This window comes from Oncorhynchus keta, chromosome 14, assembly GCF_023373465.1.
Source record: "Oncorhynchus keta strain PuntledgeMale-10-30-2019 chromosome 14, Oket_V2, whole genome shotgun sequence".
NCBI lineage: Eukaryota > Metazoa > Chordata > Actinopteri > Salmoniformes > Salmonidae > Oncorhynchus > Oncorhynchus keta.
This window is the reverse complement of record NC_068434.1, coordinates 41,990,921-42,010,143: the sequence shown is the minus strand read 5'-3', so window position 1 is coordinate 42,010,143 and position 19,223 is coordinate 41,990,921. Positions and strand designations below refer to the sequence as shown.

At 44.9% G+C, this 19,223-nt stretch overlaps 1 protein-coding gene across 2 annotated transcripts in view; it reads right to left on the bottom strand.

Moving 5' to 3' along the window:
• Positions 1 to 15,641, bottom strand: part of ptch1 (patched 1) — a 77,992-nt gene extending 62,351 nt beyond the window's left edge. Inside the window, exons 1-2 of one of the 2 annotated variants that reach the window (XM_052461786.1) lie at positions 15,482 to 15,641; positions 10,354 to 10,546 (exon numbers count right to left, since the gene is read on the bottom strand). In XM_052461786.1, coding sequence (XP_052317746.1) covers positions 10,354 to 10,546; positions 15,482 to 15,484 — 196 coding nt within the window. In that variant the 5' untranslated portion in view covers positions 15,485 to 15,641. Of the gene's footprint in view, positions 1 to 10,353; positions 10,547 to 11,743; positions 12,322 to 15,481 lie in introns of those variants that run through there. The other variant, XM_052461785.1, reaches the window with a different exon arrangement.
• Between the last annotated feature and the right edge of the window lie 3,582 nt (positions 15,642 to 19,223).

The window sequence follows — 19,223 nt, the reverse complement described above, 5'->3', positions numbered from 1 at the left end:
GAAAACAGCCGGATCACTAGAAATAGACAGAGATTCTGGAGCTCATGTAAAAAAAACACCACCCACTGCAAAACACACGACTATACTACAATTCAGCTCAATCAAACCATGCTTTCATAAATAGTGCATCCTTGTGTCATGATTAACAGCCTGTGACATAGATGTAATAAGTACATAATAAGGTTGATAAGCACACCTTGTAGTACTAATACACATGGCAACATGACATATTGTGTAGTATGTTCTTATTCCAACAGCATATCCCAGCATGTTGTATGTCTATCTCTCTCTGTGTGTGTGTGTGTGTGTGTGTGTGTGTGTGTGTGTGTGTGTGTGTGTGTGTGTGTGTGTGTGTGTGTGTGTGTGTGTGTGTGTGTGTGTGTGTGCCTGTCTTCCTGTCCGTCCGTCCGTCCTGCCGTATGATTGGCCCAGAGCCCAGCCATAACAGACCACGACATGACTGGGAGCAGCCAATCTGAGCCAGCCATCTCTCTGTCATTTCCTGGTAAGATGGACTCCTGATTCCAGGTATCCCACAATCACACATTCCAGTGGACCCCACAGTACAGCAGCCTGCAGTACAAGCTAGGCCAGGGGAGGGGACAGTTCCCCACTAGGTCACAGGTGTTCCACCTCATCACACTAACTGCTGGGATGGGCTTCTGCCATGGTGGGGATTTGTCACAATGTCATTGTCTCACGGAACATTAGCATCTCAGAGGACCTTGAGGGACGTTGTGTTTGTGAGCGGTTGTTTCTGGGAGGGGATGTGTGTACGGAGTTTGTCGACGGAACACGGGAGCGCGTGGTAGGAAAATCAAAGAATATTGCCATAATATTCGCAGACACACACACACAGCTCAATTGCCTGCCAGCTTCAAACTTCGACCCAAGTCCCAAGTCCCTGTACCGCTGGCCCTGGAGCCAAAACGCAAACACACTGCCACTACTATTCTCCATCTCCGGACCTCCCCCTATCCCGCCCCTCTGTCCGCCAGCACTGGGAGGGAGGGGAAGGAGTGGGAGGGGGGAGAGGAAAGAGGAGGAGGAAGGGAGGGTGGACCACCGTGACTGTCATGGCAGGGCTGTGTGTTTACATTGCTGTGCCTCACTCTGCAATACATCTGGCATTCTGGGGCCACTCTCCCCTGCCAGAGGGGAAGGGGGGGGGAAAGAGACCTATTCGGCCGAGAGGAAAGAAGGGGGAGCTGGGGGGTTTGGAGGAGTCTCTTGCGGTCGGTCATTCGCAGAGCTCTGGTTTTTGAATAAGAGAGTCTGAAAGAATGCAGAATGTAAACACAGCGCTTGGAAGCATCTCAGGAGGTGGTTTGTGAATGGGAGACCGTCCATTTCTACGACACACACACACATTCTACGACACACACACACACACACACACTCTAGAGTTATAACTTTCAAAACATATTTAACCTTTATTTCGCCAAATACGTCATTGGGAAGAAACACTAATAAAGACTTTTAAAAACTTTCAAAACGTTTAAAAACAGAGCCATAACTCAGTGCACAGTAACACAGCCATGGTGTTTTCCAAACACTAAATCCTTCTCCAGTTCGCCTGCACATTTCATCAACAAGTTTAACACAACATGTTGGAATGTTATTCTACTGGCGGCTTAATCCTGTTTGGAGTCAACTGATAAACACAAAGAAATTGGAGCCCACTTGTTTTTCTGTGTGTGTGTGTGTGTGTGTGTGTGTGTGTGTGTGTGTGTGTGTGTGTGTGTGTGTGTGTGTGTGTGTGTGTGTGTGTGTGTGTGTGTGTGTGTGTGTGTGTGTGTGTGTGTGTGTGTGTGTGTGTGTGTGTGCACGCGCACATGCACATTTGCATGCATGTACGTAATGCGTATATTTCACGCGCTGTGCAATTAGGCTACAATGTGTGCCTGTGTCCACATTTGTGCATATTTGATTGCTGGTGTCGGCAAAATGAGAGGGAATAGAATGTGCGGGAAAAGTCTAGGATCCTATCAGTTCACCGACATTAAGTAAAAGAACTAGCCCGCAGTGCCATTCCCATTTAACTAGCTCCTCAATCACTCAGAGGCAAAACCGAGGGGACCACGCTCGCGCATGTGTTCCTATACACATCATAACGAGGACAATTCAATCAAGGAGACCATCAACACCATCCTCTCACCAGAGAGAAGAAGACACATTCCCTTTCTTTCCTCTTTTCTCTTCTCCCTCGTCCTCCCTTCTCCTCTTCTCTTCCTATTCCCTGTCTCTTTCTCTATCCTCCTCTCTTCTCCCTCTTCCCCCTCTCTCTCTCCCCTCCTCCTCCTCCTATCAGTTCACCGATAATAAGTGAAGCTGCCACAAGTGTTGAGATGAGTGAGATGCGAGACTTCATTCTCTCACAGAATCTGCACACGGCGCACAGGTTCGCTTCACACTGTTCACAGTGTGGGAGCCACAGGGCCAAAACAGCGGAGAAGTCGAGCCTCACACTTCAACGCTCTTTGTTGTTGCGGAAATTGTCACACTATGCTGTTTACTCTCTGCATCTATGCCATATCACTGGGTCTACCTTTAACAGCCAAAATTGGCCTTTTACCAGACCCAAATAAGTAATTACAGACCTCTGCCTCTAGGAGCACAACAACAAGCTAACCATGTATTATTTGTCGTGAGAGGGCAACGGGCACGCAAACATTTTGCTGTGCTTCAAGTCATGTTGCTGCACAGCCTCCTTAACCAAAAGGCATGGCAACTTTTCCAGAACGAGAACACACACACACACACACCAACACTTAGGCGGGTGATTCCATTCATGAAACCAGTTTTAAACCACGGCAGTAGCAAACTGAGTTAATCAACCATAATGCATCCGCAACAATCAACTATCATTCTGAAGACTAGTTTATGGCACAGTGACTTATTTGAAATACATTTGACATTTTTGCCTCTGAATTTTGTACATTTTCAACCCAAATTCTCATTATTATCGGGTCATTTTATGAAATGTCATATTTTGCTGTAGGTGGTTCATAAACTGTATGCTCGTTGAGGTTTACGTTAAACTATAATATTTTTAGGTCCGTTTTGGTAACGATAACCTTAATTCCGGTAATGACAATAAGTTCATTCTAATGTATAGTCAACGGGTGTGCTGTGCAGGTAACTTTAATGATTTACTAGGACCACTGCTTACACCGATTGTATAGATCTTCTTTGAAAAACATCAGTTATTTGATCAAGCAGGGATTGTTAAGAAATATGGGTGTACAAACCCCATTTAATTGACTTAAAGCCACAATCTGTAGTTTGTGTTTCAGCAAAGAGCGACCCCAGCCACTTAAAGTTGGACATCCCCTATTTTGAGACTTGTACCTATTTAAGCAATTACCAATACTGTTGTTTGGTCCATTTTCCACATATTTACATACTTTAACATTATAGGCATATCATGTTATGCCATTTGCCCACAGGACACCATACAATTTAGAAAATACATCTAAAATACATTAGAACCACACATATCCGCTTCGTAATACACCCACGTTACATGTAAAGACCATTCTTAAGTCCACTTTTGACTGTTGAAAATACATTGACTGTTGAAAATACATGCGCGCACAGTAAACCACTGTTCCTAGGCCGTCATTGTTAATAAGAATTTGTTCTTAACTGTGCCTTTTGATCCTTATCCAAATATGTACGAAATAGATAAATACAGATCCTAATCTTAGTGATCAAGAGGAATTATGTCGGGGGGGGGGGGTTGTACGTATTTTTTCGGTCAAGTGGCAGTTTTGTGAGAATCTACCAGGCCCCAACTAACCGCTGTGAAATAGATGACCAAAGCAGATCCATAAGTGGCACCAGCAGTAGATGGGAGAGAGAGAAATTAGGCTAATAAACATTGATCTACTACAAAATAGAAGTCCGATTAAATCGGACTGCCCTCTGCTGGAAGGATGGGAGTCAAATAAGACACACACAAAAACACTGTCACGCTCTCAGCGCAATGAACACAGGGACACGCACACATGCCCGGACACACTGCTATTACACTCTCAAACTCTCAGTAGACACACACACACACACATACACACAAACACTCCCAGACACAGAAAACTACAGGGACTAAATGTGACAGCTGCTGTGGCCTTTTTGTGCCCTTTCTCTTTCTCTTCCTCCTCCTATCCCCCCCTCTTTCTCTTTCTATTCCTCCTATCCCCCCCTTTCTCTTTCTATTCCTCCTATCCCCCCTTTCTCTTTCTCTTTCTCCTATCCCCCCTCTTTCTCTTTCTCCTATCCCCCCTCTTTCTCTTTCTATTCCTCCTATCCCCCCTTTCTCTTTCTCTTCCTCCTATCCCCCCTCTTTCTCTTTCTCTTCCTCCTCCTATCCCCCCTCTTTCTCTTTCTCTTCCTCCTATCCCCCCTCTTTCTCTTTCTCTTCCTCCTATCCCCCTCTTTCTCTTTCTCTTCCTCCTATCCCCCCTCTTTCTCTTTCTCTTCCTCCTATCTCCCCCCTCTTTCTCTCTCTCTGCTGTGAGTCCTCACTCTACACCGGGGCCACAGGGTGAGTATCAGGTGAGGTTTTAAATAGCGGCGCCTCCACACACAGACCCCAAGACCCGGAGGGACCAAGCCTGTGGCCCTTGGCCCCAAACTCTGCCCTGCTCTCTTTTTCTGTGTGTGTATCTATGTGTGTGCGTGCATGTGTGTGTGTGTGTGTGTGTGTGTGTGTGTGTGTGTGTGTGTGTGTGTGTGTGTGTGTGTGTGTGTGTGTGTGTGTGTGTGTGTGTGTGTGTGTGTGTGTGTGTGTGTGTGTGTGTGTGTGTGTGTGTGTGTGTGTGTGAGTTAGACAGAGAGAGGACTCGTTGGGCTTGGAGGAGGAAGGGTATAAGTAGGAGGAGGAGTGTTGTGCAAGCAGGGGTTAAATTAAGGGGAAACAGATTGGACAATTCAGGGGGTGATAGAGCCCCAAAGTCAGTGACTTCATAGCCCCAGCCTCTACCCTGCTCTATGGGACCTAGACCCAGCTTCAGCCCAACCCCCTGCAACTAGGCCTAGTTGCAGCCCTAACTCCATCGGTCTAAACTCCAGGCACAGCCCTATCCACAACTCCAGTCCCATGTCCTCAGCCCCAGCCTCAGACCTAACATGCAATGTATTTCCTAAAAAGCAGTCCTAATCACACACCCCAGCCCCTAACCATAGCCCCAGCCTCTCTGCTAAACCCCAGTCCTAATCACACACCCCAGCCCCTAACCATAGCCCCAGCCTCTCTGCTAAACCCCAGCCCTAATCACACACCCCAGCCCCTAACCATAGCCCCAGTCTCTCTGCTAAACCCCAGTCCTAATCACACACCCCAGCCCCTAACCATAGCCCTAGTCTCTCTGCTAAACCCCAGTCCTAATCACACACCTCAGCCCATAACCATAGCCCCAGTCTCTCTGCTAAACCCCAGCCCTAATCACACACCCCAGCCCCTAACCATAGCCCCAGCCTCTCTGCTAAACCCCAATCCTAATCACACACCCCAGCCACTAACCATAGCCCCAGTCTCTGCTAAACCCCAGTCCTAATCACACACCACAGCCCCTAACCATAGTCCCAGCCTCTCTGCTAAACCCCAGCCCTAATCACACACCCAAGCCACTAACCATAGGCCCAGTCTCTCTGCTAAACCCCAGTCCTAATCACACACCCCAGTCCTAATCACACACCACAGCCCCTAACCATAGCCCCAGCCTCTCTGCTAAACCCCAGCCCTAATCACACACCCCAGCCACTAACCATAGCCCCAGTCTCTCTGCTAAACCCCAGTCCTAATCACACACCACAGCCCCTAACCATAGCCCCAGTCTCTCTGCTAAACCCAAGCCCTAATCACACACCCCAGCCACTAACCATAGCCCCAGTCTCTCTGCTAAACCCCAGTCCTAATCACACACCCCAGCCCATAACCATAGCCCCAGCCTCTCTGCTAAACCCCAGTCCTAATCACACACCACAGCCCCTAACCATAGCCCCAGCCTCTCTGCTAAACCCCAGTCCTAATCACACACCACAGCCCCTAACCATAGCCCCAGTCTCTCTGCTAAACCCCAGTCCTAATCACACACCACAGCCCCTAACCATAGCCCCAGCCTCTCTGCTAAACCCCAGTCCTAATCACACACCCAAGCCCCTAACCATAGCCCCAGCCTCTCTGCTAAACCCCAGCCCATAACCATAGCCCCAGCCTCTCTGCTAAACCCCAGTCCTAATCACACACCACAGCCCCTAACCATAGCCCCAGCCTCTCTGCTAAACCCCAGTCCTAATCACACACCCAAGCCCCTAACCATAGCCCCAGCCTCTCTGCTAAACCCCAGCCCATAACCATAGCCCCAGCCTCTCTGCTAAACCCCAGTCCTAATCACACACCACAGCCCCTAACCATAGCCCCAGCCTCTCTGCTAAACCCCAGTCCTAATCACACACCACAGCCCCTAACCATAGCCCCAGTCTCTCTGCTAAACCCCAGTCCTAATCACACACCACAGCCCCTAACCATAGCCCCAGCCTCTCTGCTAAACCCCAGTCCTAATCACACACCCAAGCCCCTAACCATAGCCCCAGCCTCTCTGCTAAACCCCAGCCCATAACCATAGCCCCAGCCTCTCTGCTAAACCCCAGCCTTCTCTGCACCCTGCGGCAGCGAGGGAGGGGCCGCTTTACAGGAAGGCCTATGTTGACACCACGCTGCCCCTAACCATAGCCCAATACCGTAGTCTCTCCCCTGTCCTCACTCCACAGCCCCATACCATAGCTTCTATAGCTGTAGCACAATTCCTCTCCCAGTGTCAAAGCCCAGCTCCATATACCCCAGCCCTTTCCTCTCCTCTCGCCAGAGAGAGCAAGCGAGGGGCCACTCTACAGGAAGACTAATGTTTACGCCATACTGTTTTAATTAGACTCAGCCGGCGCTGGTATTTTCTTTACAATTTGGCCCGTGTTTGTGTTAACCCAGAATGGGATGGCTCTACTTTCATGCCACGAGGAGGACCGACCAGTGAGTTTTCTTCCTTTTCTCTTCTACTCGGATACGTCTCTGCTAGATGGAAATTAGTCATCTATTTGATTTAGAAAATCACTAAGGGTTCGGTGATACGAAACACTGCTGATGAATCCGAACAGCCTTGAGAAAGAAGTGTCCTGGCAGCCATATTTGAATAGGAGAGCCCACCACAACACTGTAACCTCCTGTTTAGGCTAGGTCACTTCCTGTCACTACTCTCATCAATGTAAACACGGCCTCATTTACCTCTACTATGTATAAAGTCTGCATCCTAAATCATAATGTCATCTATAATCCCATTTACATATACTGTATCTATGCATTTTTCCCGCCAATTCAAGAGATCAACCTGTTGCCCCTCAAGAGCACCGATGAGCGAAAAAAAAGCCCACGAAAAAGCGTTTGAGTGCTTATGCCTGTTGGATGATACAGTCACTTCTTCCTACTCTTTCTACTTTTAGCTGTTTGATTTAACTGTCCATTCCTCAACATTTCTAACAACCACAGCTTTCTGTATCTAAGTGAGAGTGCAGTCCTAGTGCTTATGGGTACTGGGGTAATTATTGTGTGAAGAAAGTCAACTCCAACCAAGGCAGCTGAATGTGATTCTCCTTGAATAAGACAAGCTGCAGTACTAAACTACGGACCTAGCAGGATGAACCCGTACCATGAGCATAGCAGGTGACGAAAGACAGCATGAGATCACCCATGCAACTCCACTCAATTCCGATGAGAGATCTGCTACGGTGTGTCTTAATGGCCAGAGCTCCCCGGTGGGTTCATGGAGAGGTTGCATGCAGGGGAACGGATCCAAATGAAACATCAACAGACGTCCTCTCTCTCTCTCTTCTCCTCCTCTCCTCTCCTCATACCTTCCTTTCCTGCCTCCTCTCCTCTCACCTCCTCCTCTCTCCTTCTTTGCTCTCACGTTGATGTTGGGCCACAGTTTCCCCTGTGCTGAGCCGAGCCCCGAACAGCCCTCCACTGACCAGGCAGTACTAATCTATCCCTCAGCTGTGCAGTCTAATCTAAACAAACACATCTCTCCCAACCCGCATCTGGAACCCCTCACGTCTCTAGACCTGGGAATAGTGTGTGTGTGTGTGTGTGTGTGTGTGTGTGTGTGTGTGTGTGTGTGTGTGTGTGTGTGTGTGTGTGTGTGTGTGTGTGTGTGTGTGTGTGTGTGTGTGTGTGTGTGTGTGTGTGTGTGTGTGTGTGTGTGTGTGTGTGTGTGTTCTCATGCACTTGTGTGCACACGCAGACCACAGCCATCAGTCATCCCAATAAACTTGGCTAAACTACTTACAGTAGATGACCATGGGTTCTGACACCTTGACACAACGAAACCATAACATAGGGCAAAGGCGACAGTCACCCTGGAAAAAGCATGCGCTGTGGTGAAGTGGATGTGTTGTTGTCTAGTTGACCTTCTGTTGACAGGTGTGTGTGTGAATCGCCATGGAACTGAGCAACATTAGGATGGGTCCTGGAAAGAAGAAACCACTTGATGTTGTTGTGCTCTATTAACATCCCATTGCTGTAACTACACGTCCGCTAACTTCAGTAAACTATAAGAGTAGGGACGGGATAATGAGAAAAGAAAAGGCATTTGGCCATTTGACGTTAAAGGGATTTATTAGACAATCTACTGTTGACAGAATCCACATGCTTTCGAATAACATTCCGCAACCAAATCTTTAGCACACAGTGATAACCTATTGCTGTTTAAAGTAACTGTCCACAGAGGATCGCACTTTTAAAAGTGAATATTCTGATAACGCATAACCCAAATAACCTTGTTGACTCATCCTATCCTCGTATTTGTGGTCAAAGCATAAACAGGAGAAAAAAAAAACACTTTTAAAAAACCCACTTCAAACTTGCATCTCAAACAGACATTTAAAAAATGCTTGATATTTCCTCATAGAACATGATGTCATGTTGGCTCATTTGCTGATCTGGCCAATCAACGGTCTCCTAGCATGAACATTTTTAATGACTGGTTTACACCCACAACCTTCTGTTGTTTTGGTATGCCCATACCATGCCAACACACAAAAAAATATACCTTTCAACATACTTAATTACCACTTTTTGGGAGGAAAAGTATTTAATATTCATGATAGGTCATATTTCATTGAAATATGGAAACCCTAGACAGTTATTTTAAAATAACATACATCTAGTAGGTTATAGAATACTGCACCAGAAAAAAACTTGTTGGAGCTTGAGCGAACCTCCAGAGCTGAACTGCTTTGGCATCACAGATGAGCATGCTCTCTGTAAACACTGAAAAACGCTCACACGGGTGGCTATATAACTGGAACTATGGGAGGGGGTCATTTAAAAAAAGAAATCTGTTGGGATGATTCCCTGCTCATTTGAATATATTTAATTTTCCTTTTTTCTTAAATGTTATTCTATTTTGACGGCATATATGTAGCTACACTAATCACAGGCCACCTAAACATATCTAAAGATACTGCCACATATTTGATATAAACAACCATGACCAAAAAGGCAATACGATTTCAATCGTAAATCCCAAGTATGATCTCTTTCAAACCGCCCACATTTCAAAAGAAAGTGAATTGATGACCTATTCGTGACTCAAATACCACCGTCCTAAACTACTGGAATGCAGATCAAAGGAAGAAAAAGCGCGGCCCCTCCCCCTTTCCCCCAAATCACCACCCATACTCAAAGACCCCCTTTCAACAAAAATATACTCTGCATAACTCAGAAGAATAGCATAGCCCTGAGTTTCAGATGGTCTACTTTTGTAAACATGCGTTTCTGTCCGCACTCCGCTTTTTTCCTTCAGCCGGAGACAAATCTTTTTGGAAAGTTGAGAGCTGTCCAAAACGGGACCACACACAGTCTCCGAGCTGTGCGCGGATCACATTCAACTGCTGGGGGCAGGCAGACGCACACACACTCACACACTCACAAAATGGCGGCTTTGACAAAATTTCCTTTCTCCAAAACTTCTCATAAACTTAATAACAACTTTTCTTTTAACTTAAAGAAAAATGTTGAGCTACTCTGTGAACATTATTTACGCACATGCAGCGTTAACTCAACATATCCAACGCAACAAAAACCATAACATGAAACGAAATAAAAAATATGTTGAAATTGTAACCTGGCCCCTTGTCAAACTGCTGCTATATAATAAACAATTCCCCAAGCTTCCCCAAGACCCCCCACCCTCTCCACCCCACCCCACCCAACCTTATCCCTTCCCAGACGTTTAACAGGAAAGACGATTCAACATGCAAAATAAAAAAGACCAAAATCATAAATACTTTTCTTACCTTCTACCCAGAGTTTCTCCACGTCGGTTTCCAGATTCGCCGCCCGTAAGCCAACGGCGAAAGCTCCGAATATCAAGAGGCCCACAACCAAAAACTTTCCGCAGTTCTTTTGTATGTAACAGCCCAACTTAAACAAGAGTCTCTGAAACTTCGCTCTCAGCCACAGCGGTGCTTTTCTTCCAGTCGCCTTCCCCTGCGACAAGACAAGAGAAAGTCCGCATAAATATTACTTCCCAAACATCAAAGATGTAGGCCTATCATTATTGATCAATGGGGTGTAGCGTTATGGGAAGAGGACATCACGGTTATCATATCATATCATATAAACCATGTTAATGAACGTGTTATGACATTGGTGTGATTGGTGCAATTTTTTTGTCGTTCTAGATCAACACTTCATTTGCGGACTTCTCTCTATTAATGCATGAGCTGTTGATATCCTTTATAGCCTACTGTATATGTGAAGTGAGTTCAATAGGTACGTCAATGTTAACTGTTCTAAACAAGAACCTCGGAGTTGGCCTGTTTATCTGGCCAAAAGAGGACTTGGTTGGACCTCCTACGTCGAGGGAGGAAATAGACATAAAGTTGGCGAGGCAGCAACGTAAGCAGCGGTTTTGGACGACAGGACAGTCCGTTACTTTTTTGTTTTTACCACACACACAGACAGACGGACAATGATGGGAAAGCGCAGCAAGGCTCGCTGTCAGTGACACGTTGTAACGCCGAGACATTGTATCGGATTATCATAGCAATCCACCAAGGGATGCACGTGGATTTTTACGCTGCCGCAAAATCACACACAACACAATTCCATTCCCATTGAGCTACTTGTGTGATCGGAGAGGAGTAGCCATCACCGAGGGAGTGAGGCGACGACAATATTTGTGAACGGAAGAGGGCAGCCACATGGATTTTTGCTTTGGAGAAGAGAACAGTAAAGATAATATCGTACAGACGTCTGGGCAGTTTAAACATATTTTACGGCCGTTTCGCAAACACATAGGCCTAAACTTTTATGCACATTTTAATTGTGCAAAAGTAGGGAATAGCCTACACCGTGTTGCCTATGTTGCGCGACCGTTATCGAAACGTTGTAGCCTGCAGTGTAGCCTGCCATTATTGGTAGTTACAATTTATAGACTACAATATGTAGCCTATATTCCCAAAACGGATAAGGATGAGTCTATATGCGAGAACAGTTAACCATTCTTGAATAGTAAATCACAACATAGGCTACAAGGTATAGCTCTAGTTTACACCATCTCCCCTTACCCTGCCCGTCCCGTAGCTATCCCGTTACCTAGCGACTTGACAAAGTTGGGCGGTTTCACTATATAGTAGAACCATACCCACAGAATTTCACTCAAACGTGTCAAAGAATAAGCACCTCGGATATTTGCTCCAAGGCGAAAGCTGCATCGCAGTAACTTGGTCGCTGCAAATACTCCAAATCCGGCGCTGTTGTGCGATAGTTCCCCCTGTTCCTCCGCGTTATCCTCGGCCGATCGGGGTCCCTGTTTTCCTGCTCGGAGGAGGCATTAGCAGCCGAGGCCATGTTGCGGAGACTTCGCGCTATTACACGTTATAATATTTCCCCGAAAGCGTGTAGTAATGTCCCAAGGCAACAAAGTTTCACTCTCGGTGATCTCACACCCGTAAAGTACTTCATACTCCTGTTGGAGACGGCGAGTCAAAGTCTGCACCTTCCATCCCAACATTTCGTGATCCGGAGGTCTCCACCGCTTCGCACATTCACCGTTTCTCTTCAAAAAAGTTATTTATCTTAAAAGGCAAAGTGGAAACATCGATTCCCATCTACAAAACTGCCGCTTGGAACGTTCGATGGTCGTAGCATTCTGTGTGTTCTATGTGGTCTTCCCTTGGGCCGCGCAACACGGCAAACTCTGAGATTCAATAGATGAGAAAAAAGACCACTCTCCATTTGGAGACAGAGGAGGAGGGGTAAAAGCTAAAGGAATCGAAATCCCGCCTCCAGGGCTGTCAGATGGCCGGAATTTCTCGCATCTGATTGGTTCCAGAAGGGCAAAAATTACTCAGAAAACACGACTATTATTAGCTGCTTAGCAACAGCTCACTAAAGTAGAGCGACCACCCAAGCCGACAACCCTCGTGTGTGCATCGCAAACTTCAGGGGAGCCTTTCAGAAATCCAGCCCTCTTGTGCGTTTGCGCGCAACCAAGACAGGAGCTTGTCGTTTTCAAAAAGGAACTGCATTTCTTGAAGCAGCATTTCTTGTAGAAAACACACTTCCAATGCGAAGTATGCAGCCTGTTTGTCTGACGGGTTTCGAGGAATGTCAGAACTGCAGTTTTTTAACTGAGACTTGTTCCCCAACAGGCCTTGATGGTGGTAGTTTGGCCTCAAATTACAGCGGTTCTGGGGGAGGTCCCAAATCTCAGTTCGTCTCAATGTTCACTAATGACAGTTTAGTGGATAGCCTAACAAATATTATAATAGGGTAACAATTAAAACCCTTAATCTAATACACATTTAGAAAAACAATAATACATGAACAGTAAAATAATCATTACTATCTACAGTTAGTCTATTAATCTAATATTATATACCTTATTGACACTTCTGTTTTCGCATGTTGCGCATGTAATTGCGCACAATTGGAGAGGCGTACTCTTTCTTGGAATACACTGCACATATTAATAACGCTAATACACTTAGACTATTTAACATGTATAAACACATTTTATATGTATATTATTGAACTGGATGGTCTTAGGGGGCTCCGTCTCTCCCTAGCTCTAGCTCTATGCCGTGTGCTGATGCGTAGCCTAAATACATGCCAAACAATGCCCGCTGTCTCAATGTCACTCTGCAGTCACCGCCAAAGAGGAGCTGAGAAAAGTGATGTCCTCAGAGATAACGAGGCGGTAGAAGAGGCGGTAGAAGAGATTACTTGAGAGGTAGGCTAGGTCTAGGTTATGTAATAAATGAATGATAAATGATGGGCCTACGTTGTGTCGACTTCCCTTGCCTAAACAACATGGTAAACGTGCTTTCTAACAGGAATGATCAACATACAATTTTGGTGTTAGCCATGCCCACTTTCAAATAAACAAATACACTTTTGAGGATCTTAAAATAGAGTGGATCCTTTCATAAGAAAGTATTTTATTTTCATTCAGCAGATAAACAGGCCTAGTGGATGTCATGTGTGCATGCCACTGTCAGATCAAATTACATGTTTTCAATCGTTATAATAACAATGAGTGTCTGATGATTAAAACAACAATTGCTCTTGTGGTTGTGGGCACTGTGTGAACAGTCACAGAAAAAACGAACGGTTATCTTCATCTTTCAAAATGTATTTCAGGGCCTGTATTCACAGTGTCTCAGAAAGGACTTCTGATCCATGATCAGCCTTTTATGAATCAGACAGGGGTGCCTGATCCTAGATCAGGACTCCTACTCCGAGGCACTTTGTGATTAGGTATCATGTTGTTAGGTATCATGTGTAATAACATATGTAGGATCTTAATTTGAGCCAGTTTGCTACAGCAGGAAAATAATCGTCCAGCAACAGGAAATATCAATTATTACGTACATTATAATTCATGGATTTTCTTTGTAGGGGTTGATAAAACATTTTGTTAGGGATAATAAAGTCTGACATTTTAAAGTGGAAATTACTAACTTTAGAAGCCTTTTAAAATCTCGAATACTCTTCAAGTTTGCATTTCCTGCTGGGCAGGAAAATTCTCAACATCAAAAGAGTGATCAAATTAAGATCTACACTTGTATGTAGGAACGCATCACAGTTATTTAATGCAGACATCACACCTGCAAAGAGATTATGTATAATTAACTAGTAACACATTTGACAGATTGTTGCTTGATTCTATTTCATTGTGAAAAGTAAAGACATTGGCATACTTTGTCCCAACCACTTATGTTCTCCAGAATTTGGACCATGCTCACATTATAGCATTTAAGGCCCACTGTATGTGCAAATAGTATGCATGGTTTCTTGCCATCCTGATTGAAATTGGCCACAAACGCTTCATTCAGTATAAGACCAGACATCTTGAATGGATCTGAACTGGTTAAATGGTACACACTATAGCCACACCCTATAGCCGATTATCTCTAGGCTAAATCATAGAGCATTATGCACTTAGACTTAGTGCAGTGGACTTATGCAGCCTAATGGAGACATTTTACCATTTCGCACCATACAGTGACGTGCAGAATTTTTCCATCCGTAATAATGACATGTTGACGAAGTAAGGTAATCATGAAAATATAACTATCCACTCCACAATATTTCCACACATTTAGTAGTCGGATCATATAAGAATTGTATGCCTGTCTTTTATACCCATACAGCATTCTTGTGTGTGTTCAATAAAGATATTTGAAACAGTAGTCGGTTCATATGAGTGACATTTAGGCCTACCTGTCTGTCATGTCAATCGCTTATTGGTGTCTAAATAGGCGCACAGTGACATTGTTCTGACACATTGGTAGATAATTACAAAAAAATAACACACACTACCCACGTCGATAACTGGTTGAATCAACGATGTGCCCACGTCATTTTAAAAAAATGTGTGAGGACGCTGAATCAATGCGGAAAACTGATTGGATTGGCAAAAATCATCAATGGAAGGGAATTCCGTGTTTTTTTCACACTACTTTAAACCTAAAACCAATGGCACGGTGACAAATGTGTGTTGATTTCACGTTGAATTCACATTAGTTGACAACTCAACCAAATGGAAATAAAAAAATAGACGTTGAACTAACGTCTGTGCCCAGCGGGAAATTAAAATATTAGTGAAAGGAACAATGTCCAAGTTTTAAAGGATTACTACGTTACTGTATATTACGCATGAAGCGCATCATGGTGCTAGATCAAAAGTCAAATCAAATTTTAAAAATGTGACATTAAAACTAATCGACAGGCAACACATCATTATCTTACACCGTACCGCAGTAATCACGATAATACCGTAATTATCTACTGTAACCACTTAGTGGGACAAATATCAATTTCTCAATCTGCGAGTGTTTGCCAAGATCTCACACCTGGGCTGTCAAATCGCTCCTTGGCCACCGCAGCTCGTAGACGTGCCAGCCAGCCACTTACCATATTCTATCCAGGGGAAAACGGTCTGGAGAAACCAATAATATCCGCCTCCGACTCCGACAGTTGTTACTTATGGTGAATATGAAAATATTGTCTTTATCATCAGGGGGAAAAAGAGCCAGGCGAGCCGTAATCCTTATCCGACCGTCTTGGTTGCAGGCATTCTGCTAAGTGTTGGAGAGGTTCACAATTACATGCCTGTTTCTATTAACCCACAGCGCCCAGTCCACGTGGGTGGTCCCATTCTCAATAGGCAGGACTCCTGCCTGTCACGTGATTAGCCCAAAACTGTAAAGAAAACAGGCCTGGATGGCTCTCAGCACCAAAGACTTTCACAGTGACACGTTTCCTATCAAGATGGTTATATATAGCTCCATCAAAGCACTGCAGGTTATTGTGGGAAATCTCTCACCTTGCAAAACTGCAAGAAATTGTAAAAATATGCCAGTAAAGCCTGAAGGAGATTATATCGTAAACATTGGGATGACCTAAATGAATATGTGTGTATAGGATGCCAACACCCTCATCCATAGATGCCAACTCCCCCATGCATAGATGCCAACACCCTCATCCATAGATGCCAACTCCCTCATGCATAGATGTCAACACCCTCATCCATAGATGCCAACTCCCTCGTGCATAGATGCCAACACCCTAATCCATAGATGCCAACACCCTCATCCATAGATGCCAACACCCTAATCCATAGATGTCAACACCCTCATCCATAGATGCCAACATCCTAATCCATAGATGCCAACACCCTCATCCATAGATGCCAACACCCTCATCCATACATGCCAACACCCTCATCCATACATGCCAACACTCTCATCCATACATGCCAACACTCTCATCCATACATGCCAACACTCTCATCCATACATGCCAACACTCTCATCCAAGCATGCCAACACTCTCATCCATACATGCCAACACTCTCATCCATACATGCCAACACTCTCATCCATACATGCCAACACTCTCATCCATACATGCCAACACCCTCATCCATACATGCCAACACTCTCATCCATACATGCCAACACCCTCATCCATACATGCCAACACTCTCATCCATACATGCCAACACTCTCATCCATACATGCCAACACCCTCATCCATACATGCCAACACTCTCATCCATACATGCCAACACCCTCATCCATACATGCCAACACTCTCATCCATACATGCCAACACCCTCATCCATACATGAACATGTGTCCTTTTTATTCAACATCATGTTCCAATATGTGTCAGATGGGGTAAGTCTCAGGAAAACCTAGGGGATAATCTCATTCGTCAACCTTTTCCCTCGTGTTAGGGTTAGAGACATCAGTTCTAAGTTGATATTGCTGCAATTTCATGATCAAACAATATCACAATTCAAATCTTGAAGCTTCATTCATCTAATTCAAGTTAAATTCATGACGTTTTCGGCTGAATGAGCTTTAAACCTTCACACCACCTATACCAGCACCTTCAAAGAGATGCCATTTCCAAATGTCGATGTCCCTACACTGTTGCTGTGGTATCTTTGAGGTCCTACTGTAAGCGTAAGCATGCAATACGGTCCCCCTCCAAAAAATTACACCTGTATCAAATGACAATGTGGAGCAACTAATGTGTTGTTAGTGCTTCTCTCTGCTACATAGAGTGACTAGGGGTAAGACTATCTGTTAGGGGTCATTTTGCAATTGGCCAAGTGTCTCTCAGAATGACTTCATCAACCAATCACATGCTTCAAGCCCTGCGGAGGGACGGCTGGCTCACGGACATTGGACATTTTATTTTAGTGCATTCAGTTACTTATGATTTGCAGGTGGATTATACACTTCTTGACAACATGGTGCGAGAGCATATATATTATTTTGTCAAGCCCAACGCGTTTACGTTGTTGTGCCAGGTCCATTCTCAAATTCCAAATTCAAGTCTCTTGTGAACAATATGAACACATATGTTTTACAGGTGTTGCTTTCATTCTGAGGCAGAGATACATACAGTGGGGAGAACAAGTATTTGATACACTGCCGATTTTGCAGGTTTTCCTACTTACAACGCATGTAGAGGTCTGTAAGACCAGAGAGCTGTGTAAGGACATCAGGGATAAAATTGTAGACCTGCACAAGGCTGGGATGGGCTACAGGACAATAGGCAAGCAGCTTGGTGAGAAGGCAACAACTGTTGGTGCAATTATTAGAAAATGGAAGAAGTTCAAGATGATGGTCAATCACCCTCGGTCTGGGGCTCCATTCAAGATCTCACCTCGTGGGGCATCAATGAATCAATGATCATGAGGAAGGTGAGGGATCAGCCCAGAACTACACGGCAGGACCTGGTCAATGACCTGAAGAGAGCTGGGACCACAGTCTCAAAGAAAACCATTAGTAACACACTACGCCGTCATGGATTAAAATCCTGCAGCGCACGCAAGGTCCCCCTGCTCAAGCCAGCGCATGTCCAGGCCCGTCTGAAGTTTGCCAATGACCATCTGGATGATCCAGAGGAGGAATGGGAGAAGGTCATGTGGTCTGATAAGACAAAAATAGAGCTTTTTGGTCTAAACTCCACTCGCCGTATTTGGAGGAGGAAGAAGGATGAGTACAACCCCAAAAACACCATACCAAACGTGAAGCATGGAGGTGGAAACATTATTCTTTGGGGATGCTTTTCTGCAAAAGGGACAGGACGACTGCACCGTATTGAGGGGAGGATGGATGGGGCCATGTATCGCGAGATCTTGGCCAACAACCTCCTTCCCTCAGTAAGAGCATTGAAGATGGGCCATGGCTGGGTCTTCCAGCATGACAACGACCCACAACACACAGCCAGGGCAACTAAGGAGTGGCTCCGTAAGAAGCATCTCAAGGTCCTGGAGTGGCCTAGCCAGTCTCCAGACCTAAACCCAATAGAAAATCTTTAGAGGGAGCTGAAAGTCTGTTTTGCCCAGCGACAGCCCCGAAACCTGAAGGATCTGGAGAAGGTCTGTATGGAGGAGTGGGCCAAAATCCTTTCTGCAGTGTTTGCAAACCTGGTCAAGAACTACAGAAAACATATGATCTCTGTAATTGCAAACAAAGGTTTCTGTACCAAATATTAAGTTCTGATTTTCTGATGTATCAAATACTTATGTCATGCAATAAAATGCAAATGAATTACTTAAACATCATACAATGTGATTTTCTGGATTTTTCTTTTAAGTTCCGTCTTTCACAGTTGAAGTGTACCCATGATAAAAATTACAGACCTCTACATGCTTTGTAAGTAGGAAAACCTGCAAAATCGGCAGTGTATCAAATACTTGTTCTCCCCAATGTACATGCAGTATAGAGCCCTCAAACTCTTTCATTTCCAATTCCTCTAGCGCCTATAGTTTGTTGAGAATACTATGGCACTTCCATATTTTCTTCAAATTGCTATAACCTTTTAAAGGGATGGGGGAGATGATATCTGAGGGAACATAACAGCAGCAGTATTTAAATTCTGCACCTGAACACACATGAGGAATATCGCCCTTAGTTCCGAATCAGTCAGCTTTCTTAGTTGACGATTTATGAATGGGGCAAGATGCAACAACTGTGTTGGCTAGCTATCCTGAGTCTATAGCTGGGAGAGTGGCACTGTAAGATCAGACAGGCACGCCTCTGAGGGGGGAGGAGAGAGAACGCAAACAAAGCACACCTTTTTATTGGGAACAAATGCATTCAAGATTCCAATGAAGTAAGAACGTCCGCTCTTT